This window comes from Cucurbita moschata, unplaced genomic scaffold (genome assembly GCF_002738365.1).
Source record: "Cucurbita moschata cultivar Rifu unplaced genomic scaffold, Cmos_1.0 Cmo_Scf00004, whole genome shotgun sequence".
Lineage (NCBI taxonomy): Eukaryota > Viridiplantae > Streptophyta > Magnoliopsida > Cucurbitales > Cucurbitaceae > Cucurbita > Cucurbita moschata.
In genome coordinates, this window is record NW_019268520.1 from 3,009,239 (window position 1) to 3,019,014 (window position 9,776).

General features: G+C 35.9%; 1 protein-coding gene across 1 annotated transcript; it reads left to right on the top strand.

Annotated features, from left to right (window-relative positions):
- The first annotated feature begins 1,062 nt into the window (after nt 1–1,062).
- Nucleotides 1,063–7,169, top strand: LOC111441620 (plastidic glucose transporter 4). Its single transcript, XM_023078675.1, has 14 exons — nt 1,063–1,433; nt 1,619–1,882; nt 3,448–3,562; nt 3,644–3,711; nt 3,846–3,978; nt 4,063–4,162; nt 4,240–4,352; nt 4,528–4,621; nt 4,718–4,871; nt 5,938–6,084; nt 6,188–6,261; nt 6,342–6,430; nt 6,521–6,635; nt 6,817–7,169. Exons 2-14 carry the CDS (start codon nt 1,630–1,632, stop codon nt 6,997–6,999), a joined length of 1,638 nt encoding a protein of 545 aa, XP_022934443.1. The 5' UTR covers nt 1,063–1,433; nt 1,619–1,629; the 3' UTR covers nt 7,000–7,169.
- Nucleotides 7,170–9,776: the final 2,607 nt, after the last annotated feature.

Consider the following 9,776-nt stretch of genomic DNA (forward strand, 5'->3'; position numbering starts at 1 on the left):
GGGGGGGGGGGGGGGGGGGGAAAGATCCAGTGCTTCCGGTTTCACTTCTACAACACTTCTCCAACGTTCATCTTATTGAGGTGGGTCCCACGTTTGATTGGATGTGGGACGTCTGATGCCCTATGATTTTTGTCTTTTTTTAGGTCAAAATTTTTATCACTAAAATAAAAAATAATAATTTTTACCGTTACAGTAAATTTCTAGAAGGGATTACCAAGTTTGGGAAGCGGTTAAAAGAATTCCACGTGGACTGAAAACAGAGTTGTCAGAAGTATGACGTGGATCCACGGAGGCACGACAAGATAAAACTGTCTCATTTGCTTCCATCACCAAATTTATCCATCTACCGACCCTTCATTCCCCAATCATTTAACTAAATCTTTATAATTTCAATTTTAATTTGCAATTAATTTCTATTTTCCTACTTTAATTTTATATTTTAAAAAAATATTAATTTAATGATATACGTTCAAATTCAAATAATAATTAATTAAAGTACTAAAATAGATATTTAAAAAAAATTAAGGAAAAAAAAATAAACTTTAAATTTTTAGACTAAAATAGATATTTTAAAATTTTCATAAATTAACTAAAATTTAAATTAAAAAAATAATATCCATTTAAATTGGGTAAATTAATAATGACATAACATTTTAAAAAATATTAATTTCCATTTTCCATTTTTTGAATATTAATTTTCTTGATTTATGGCAATTTTTTTAAAAAAATAGAAATAGAATTAACCAATCAAAATATAAATTAATCTCTTAATTTACTTTACATTTACCCAATTTTTAAATTTAAAAATTTGTGTCTATTTAGTTACTAAACTTTTAAAATTGACAAAAAAAATTTAAAATTTTGAACGACATGACACAAAATGAAAAGTTTAAAATTTTACTCTAATAAATCAAATAATTTATAATTTAATATATTTATTTTAATATTAAAAAGTATTTAGTTGAATGCATTTGGATCATGTAACTAATTAAAGATTATACATTAGGCTTTGAAATTAAATTCTTCACGATCCGTAAAATTCTATCGGCAGTTTGTTGCGATGGCTCAGCCTCGATTCGACTGTGGAGTAAACAACGGGATCCTCATCTTTTCGGATCATGTGAAGGTTAAGTTAATTAATGCATTTCATCGAATTAAAGTTTATGAGCAATCCAATCCGATTGATACCATTGGGAAGAAGGTTAATAAAGAAAGTGGAATCAGCCGTAAACAATCCGAGTCTCTGTTTGGTGTACTTTTTCGTTGTTTTTGTTATCGCTGCGCCCCTTTTACTCTCTCTTTTCCTCTTGCGGATTCTTCAACGCAGTTCTTCGCTGTCACTGACAAAACCCATTTGAGATAACGAAGAAGAGATCGGAGAAATTGATTGATCGCAAGAAATCAACCGATTTGCTTTGTGGGTTTCATTTCGGGTATGTGGATTTCTCCCTGTTTTTTTGGTTTGAATCGAGTACCCATTTGGGTTTTGTGAGTACCCATTTGGGTTTTGTGTGTACCCATTTGGGTTTTGTGTGTTTGGGAGTAGTTTATTGATTTAGATTTGAGTTTGATTGCTTCATTTATGGATTTGACTTTTTGGGGTGTGGAATTTTCTCAGTGGAGTTAAGAATGCAGGCTTCGGCGTTGGTCAAAAGTGGCGTAAGTTGTTGTTCTTCTTCTGGGTTTCAAAACCGGAGGGTTTTGGGGGAATCTGGAAGGCGTTTGGGATTGGGAAAGCTTCGAATGACTGAAAGAAGTGGTTTCTGTGGTTTGAGTTTTGGTTCTGAAATCATGGAGACTGAGATGAGGCGTGTTCGGCTTGGATTTGATGGCGTTTCTCGCTCGTCTGCTAATTACAAGTCACTCAAGACACATGCTTATGGTACTCTCTCTCTATATCTACCTTGCTCGATTCAATATCTATCTTCGTTTGATCTTTGTTCTGTGTCTGCTTCTGCTTCTGCTTCTTGTGGATGATCTATTGAACTTGTTTTGTTTCACTGATGTTCAAGTTTGGCATGTAATTGTGTTTGTTGAAGTGTGTTCACATGTTTCCATCTCAATTGTGAGATCCGACATTGGATTGGTTGGATTGGTTGGGGGAGGAGAACGAAACACCCTTAAGGGTCGTGGAAACCTCTCCCTAGCAGACACGTTTTAAAAAACCTTGAGGGGTGTCGCCAAAGAGGACAATATCTGCCCGTGGTGGGCTTGGACCTTTACAAATTGTATCAGAGCTAGACACCGGGCAATGTTCCAATGAGGCAGTGTGGACACGAAGCGGTGTGCCAACAGGGATGCTGGGGATCAAAGGGGTGGACTAGGAGGTCCCACATATGTGCCTCGAAGGGGGGTGGACTAGGAGGTCCCACATATGTGCCTCGAAGGGGGGTGGATTAGGAGATCCCGCATCGGTTGGGGGAGGAGAATGAAATACCCTTTATAAGGCTGTGGAAACCTTTGCCTAGGGGATGCCCGAAAGGGAAAGCCCAAAAAAGACCTAGCGGTGGGCTTGGGTCGTTATAAATTGTGTGTGAGTTTGGTATGGCTTTTTAATTGGTGTTAAGTAATAAAAAACATGCTGTTTGGCTGCATGGTCAAACATGATTTTAAAGTTTCTAATAACACTAAAAATCATTTTAAAGTGCATTTAGACTGCTTCTTCCTAAAGTGAAAGTGCTTCTTCTGTAAGTACTTTTGGACGAAACACTAATGAAGTGATTTTTATTGTCTAGCTTTGAAATCTTTGAAAAGTGCATTTAATAAGCCAAAAACTCTTCACTCTTCCAAAAATTATTTCAAATTCACACTCAAGAACATTATATTTGTCTTGAATTGATCTTAACTTCTGAATGCTCTTTTCTGCATGGTTTTATTTTAAGAAGTCAACCATTTACGTGTTGCGAAGTGATCGTGTTGTTGCTTACGAATGTTCGTTGCTTTGTTTGTGCCATTTTAATTATGACAATCCTTCATAAGATGATTGTGATTGTGCACTTCCTTCACATCTTTGTTTGGCATTGATCAAACGCACCTGTTCTTCAAAAGGTGGAATTCCATAATCTTGTCTCGATTTTTATGGCCTGCTTGCAATAATGATTTCTTCGGAAAATGTTGGTTGAGTCCTGTAAATGATCATGGGTTTATAAGTAAGGAATACATCTCCATTGGTACGAGGCGAGGCCTTATGGGGAAGCCCAAAGTAAAGTAAAGCCATGAGCGCTTATCTCAAAATGAACAATATCATACCATTGTGAAGGTTCGTAATTTCTAACAGATTCTTTGTTAGGAAGTAATAAGATTACTATAATATCGTCTGATATGCTGTTCCGTTGTGGGTCGCTTTTGATACTCGTATGTCATAGGTAGGCTTTGTTTGTGTGGCATCGATTCTTTGCAAAGACGTTTAAAGCCAAGATGCATTCTTACCACTAACTTATATTGCAGATGAGGATGTGGGGGATGTTGTTCCTGCCAAGCCTAACAATAAATCTTCTGGAACTGTTCTACCATTTGTTGGCGTTGCTTGTTTAGGAGCCATATTATTCGGTTACCACCTCGGGTACTATTTTCGTGGCTTAAACATATTTGCAGGGTCGTAAACGGTTTGTTCATTTACAGTTTCATTGTTTGTTCGTTTCAGGGTCGTAAACGGTGCGCTCGAGTTCCTCTCCAAGGATCTTGGAATTTTGGAAAATACTGTTGTACAAGGTAAGGACTGTAATATAGTTAAGAAATGTGAAATTCTCTTAGGAAGCTACTTTCTTGTGAATCGGAAACTAAATTTTACACTAAGCTCGTATTTTAGTGTCGTCTCGATGACTCTCAAGCTTAACTTTTTATAGGATGGATAGTCAGTACACTCCTTATTGGTGCCACAATTGGATCTTTTGTTGGCGGGACGTTCGCTGACAAGTTCGGCAGAACTAGGAGCTTTCAGTTGGATGCAATCCCGCTCACAGTTGGAGCAATTCTATGGTCAGTATCGGTATCGTATATCGTCGTATGAAAATGTTATTGTCTTTCGAAAGCAAATGCTTAAATCTATGTCGAAAATTTCAGTGCTACTGCTCAGAGTGTGCAAACTATGATAATTGGGCGCCTACTCACAGGCCTTGGCATTGGTATTTCATCAGCTATTGTCCCACTTTACATATCTGAGGTATCTGTTCTTAAAAGTTTTCACTAAGCGTTTGATATTACGATCAAATTCCGTCTTATGTTCAAAAAAATATGCAGATTTCACCAACTGAAATTCGTGGAACGCTTGGATCTGTGAATCAACTGTTTATATGCGTTGGAATCCTTGCAGCGTTGGTAGCTGGATTACCTTTGGTGGGCAACCCTGCTTGGTATGTGTTGCTCATCTTGTACAATAGATATAGTAAATGACTCAACTTGTACAATAGGTCCTTAAGCTATAAATGTATGAATAGGCAGTCATGCCATATCTGAATGCATCTGGTTGATATCTCATCTTTGTGGTGCCTCAGCCATTCTATTAACATGTGCAAATTCTTTTATCAGGTGGAGGACGATGTTCGGTATATCTATGGTTCCAGCCGTTCTATTGGCAGTTGGAATGGCGATATCTCCCGAAAGTCCACGTTGGCTTTATCAGGTTACCATAAATTGTACAATACATTATTTTGTAGTTATACATAGCTGCACGTACTTGTAGCGAAGCATAAAGTGGTGTGTCGATTGTTTTGTGCAGCAAGGGAGACTCCCAGAGGCTGAGAGAGCTATTAAAACACTCTATGGAAAAGATAGAGTAGTAGAAGTTATTCAAGACTTCACAGCAGCCAGCCAAGGTTCTGTTGAACCTGAAGCAGGGTGGTCTGATCTGTTCAGTAGCCGCTATTGGAAGAGTAATCCCTATAATTTGCTCAAATTTGTCTTGTTTAACTATATTTGTGATCTTTTATGCTTTTTCCCTTTGTCGAAAATCGATTTTACGGTATGGATGCTTATGACCTCCCCTCTATGCCCTGCAGTAATGATTCTTCTAGCATTACAACCTTTACCACAACTGTAACGGCCCAGGCCCGCCGCCAGCAGATATTATCCTTTTTGGGCTTTCCCTTTCAAGCTTCCCCTCAAGATTTTTAAAACGTGTCTGCTAGGGAGAGGTTTCCATACCCTTATATAGGGTGTTTCGTTCTCCTACCCAACCGATGTGGGATATCACAATCCACCCCCCTTCAGGGCCCAACGTCCTCGCTGGCACTCGTTCCTTTCTCCAATTGATGTGGAACTCGCACCAAATCCACTTCCCTTCGGAGAACAACCTCCTTGCTGGCACTCGTTCCTTTCTCCAATTGATGTGGGACTCCCACCAAATCCACCTCCCTTCGGAGAACAACCTCCTTGCTGGCACTCGTTCCTTTCTCCAATTGATGTGGGACTCCCACCAAATCCACCTCCCTTCGGAGAACAACCTCCTTGCTAGCACATCGCCCGGTACCTGGCTTTGATACCATTTGTAATGGCCTAGGCCCACCGCGAGCAGATATTGTCTTCTTTGGGCTTTCCCTTTTGGGCTTCCCCTTAAGGTTTTTAAAACGCCTCTGCTAGGGAGAGGTTTCCACACTCTTAGAAAGGGTGTTTCATTCTCGTCTCCAATCGATGTGGGATATCACAACAAAGATGCTGTCCATAGATCAAATTATTTCGTGGATTGGATTTTACTTGATTGTCTACGGCTCCTTTGCGTGTGCTTAGGGTAGAAGTTTTGTAAAAATGCATTGCCATGCTATTAAGTATTTTGATTTAAGTTCGAGTTTTTGCATTTTATGATTTCGAGAATTATGCTTCATAAAAATGAATCAGATGGTTCATTGCTAGGTCTGGCTGTGTTTCTTAGTTGCCACAAATTTTGAGAGTTTAGCCTCTTCAAAAGCTTTTCTGGTTGCTAACTAACATATTTTGTTGCAGTTGTTAGCATTGGTGCTGCACTCTTCCTGTTCCAGCAGCTTTCCGGGATTAACGCCGTCGTATATTATTCGACTTCGGTATTTCGTAGCGCTGGAGTTGCTTCCGACATTGCAGCGAGTGCTCTCGTTGCAGCAGCTAATGTCTTTGGTTAGTTCTTGGTCTTCCTTTTACTGAGTCGTCTTGGGACACTAGTGTCTGTGTATCGACATGTTCTTTTGTAAAACGAGACGAGTAATCTTCTTCCTTCCAGGCACGACTATTGCATCTTCTTTAATGGATCGCCAGGGACGGAAAAGTCTTCTAACAATTAGCTTTTGTGGAATGGTATGTTATTTACTTATCGGTCGACACGAACGATTAATCTGAATCGAAAGAGATGACATTAGCCTTGGTGACTGTTTTAGGCTGCATCTATGTTGCTGCTCTCTTTGACCTTTAGTTGGAGCGCCTTGGCACCCTATTCTGGCACCCTAGCTGTTCTTGGGACTGTTCTGTAAGACAGTTCATATTCTCTTAGTCAAATGGCTTGCTTGTATGGGTCTTTTGTCATGTTTGGATGATAAATTTGAACTCCATTTTGCAGCTACGTGTTATCGTTCTCGCTTGGGGCAGGTCCGGTCCCGGGCCTTCTTCTACCAGAAATATTTGCGTCGAGAATCCGAGCAAAAGCTGTTGCTTTATCTTTAGGAACTCATTGGGTAAGTTTTTCGAAATAATGCATTTTGATATCAGTTTACGTACTTGAAAGAGCAATCCGAACACACACACACGTTATCAGGCTAGATCAACTACGGAGAGTTTGAGGCCATAACGCCTAGTTTATATATGCTTTCGCTTTCGTTTTGTTAGTGAAGTTTACTGTATTGCCTCCCGTAACAGATCTCGAACTTCTTCATCGGCCTCTATTTCCTGAGTTTCGTAAACAAGTTTGGCATTAGTACGGTGTACTTCGGATTCGGCGTCGTCTGTTTGCTTGCTGTATTGTATGTAGCTCGTAATATCGTCGAGACGAAGGGGCGGTCGCTGGAGGAAATAGAGCAAATTCTTAGTGCCACAGCTTGAGGAATTTGGCCTCTGATTTGTACCAACCATCAAACTTGATTCTTCCTTTTGTTGTTCATATTTGTTTGTAGGTTTAGGTGGAACAACTTAGGGACATTAATAAAGAACCCACCCACTGTCTTTTTGAACTCTCTAATTCAATAAGTTGATGCTGTTCATCGTTTTCTTTTCTTCTCTTCTCTAAGCTGAAACAGTCGAGTCGAGTCGAGCACGTGTCTGAATCACTCGTACTTAAGCTTGAGAGATGTTCTTTGTACTAATTGTGTCCACTTCAACTTCGTTTGGCACTCGTATCATGTAGTGTAGCAAGATTAAGCAGATTCAACGACAAAGGAATTGACATTTTCAGTTTAGAGACGAGCCTGCTTCTCATTACATGTGTGAGACTTCACATTGGTTGGGGAGGAGAACGAAACATTCTTTATATTAAGGTGTAGAAATCTCTTCCTAGTAGACCCGTTTTAAAAATTTTGAGAGGAAACCCGAAAGGGAAAGCTCCCCTCAAGGGAAAGCCCAAAGAGGACAGTATATGTTAGCAATGGGCTGGGGTCGTCACAACACGGCTTTGGATCACATCGACAAAGGAACTAACATTTTTAGTTCAGAGAAGAAGGAATGAAGTTTTTTAGTTTAGAGACGAGCCTGCTTCCGAGTCTGCTTCCCATTACACGACTTCGGATCCCATTGACAAAGGAACTAACATTTTTCAGTTCAGAGACAGTTTGTTTTCCATTACACGACTTTGGATCCCCCGTTGACAAAGGAATTAAAAGGGAGCTTGCTTCCCACTCCTCAACCGAGAAAAATTCGTTGAACTAATGATAGAGGCAAGTACACTTTCTAAGATATTTGACGGTCTTATTTTATTAGTTATCAACAAATTTTCAAACCGAAGCTACAATAATGTCTTAAAAAAAATTCAGTAATTGAATAATTGTAGTCGTTTGGACGCTGACATGTTCAAAATGTTGTGACGATCGAGCCATAATTTATAATCTATAGTTTAAGCAATACATAAATTAATGAGTGAAAAATAGGTGTGATGGATTAGATGTGAAGCAAAACCTTTGAGACTTCAAACTTAGGAGAAAATAATAATAATAATAATGTTAAGGAAGTTGGATTTTGAAGCACATGTTCAACTTGTTTATTTTAAACGCTATTTTATGGCATTAATAACAAAAATATTAAACATAAATTTAGCCTCTCTTTTTTTTTTTCCTATTTTTGAAAAATCTATTTATTTTATTTTTTTGATCGAGATTTGAGTTTGATAGCATTTTGGTCCTTAAACGTTTAAAATTGACATTTTAACCACTACTGTTTGAAAAATTCGTTTACTTGATCCTCACCGTTACAAACTTTTGGTCGTGTTATTAATTTTATATTTTCAAATGTGGTTGCTGCTGGTCACGTTTTTTTTTGTTCTTCTTTCAACATCTGCACAGAACACTTGAAACTTAACGAACATTTTACAAAAACGATTTCTTTAACATAACTCCCGTAAACGAGTGTCATCGAAATTAGAATTTTCATTATATTAGCTAAGCGTTTTTAAATTTACAGTTACACGAGTAAATTAAATTAATCATTGGAAAAAAAGTCAATAAATGGGAATGGAAGCCTTTGTTTCAATAACCTAACTTCAATTTTACTCCAATTCAAATCTACGAGATTGCTTCATGCAACGTTTGTTTGACCTATATATATATATATATATATATTTATTTATTTATTTATTTATTGTGAAATAATCTATTAAATTTATTTTTTAAAACGTGCTGGTTGTTTATAAAAATTTGTTTCATATCGTTTTAGAAATTAAGATTAATTTTATAATAAAAAAATAATTAAATTCTTTTGCAAACTCTCTCGAAACTTTTAATAATTAGGTTAAGGGTCATTTCAAGTATAGTTCAGTGGATAAGATACTAATTATTATTTAAAAGGTCGATGATTCGATCTCCACTCTACAATAGTCGAAATTTAAAAAAAAAAAATTAAAAACTTTCGAGTGAACGTGAAGAATGATGCAATAAAAAACCGGTTTTGACTTCAATTTTGTTTTCACATTATTAGGATTAAATGTATTCCAACTTAGATTTTGTTTTCATTTTAATATTTTTGTTTAAAGTATGGTACAAGTTAGCTCTTAAATTTTATTATTTTTATTTTTATTTTTAAATTTTAAATTTTATTTCATTTTAATATTTTTTAATTTTTAAATATCAGAAAAATAATCTTGTTTTTCTAACCATTTTTAACTTGAAATTATGCTCTTATTTATAAAATTAATATATATATATATATTTATTTTATTTTATTTTTTAAAATTATGTCATTATTTGTTAAATTTAAAATAAAAGTAAGGATCAAAATAGGGTAAAATAAATATTTTAAAAGTATATATATTTTTATTTATTTATTTATTGAAATTATGTCATTATTTGTTAAATTTAAAATAAAAGTAAGGATCAAAATAGGATAAAATAAATATTTTAGAAGTATTTATATACAAATATATATATATATATATTGAAATTATGTCATTATTTGTTAAATTTAAAATAAAAGTAAGGATCAAAATAAGATAAAATAAATATTTTAAAAGTATTTTTTTTCTTTTCTTTTTTTAAAAAAAATATATATATTCAAAGTCAATTCAATCCCTAATTCTTCAATCTTCCTCACATGCAAAAAAAAAAAAAAAAAAAAAAAAAAAAAAAAAAAAAAAAAAAAAAAAAAAAAAAAAAAAAAAAAAAAAAAAAAAAAAAAAA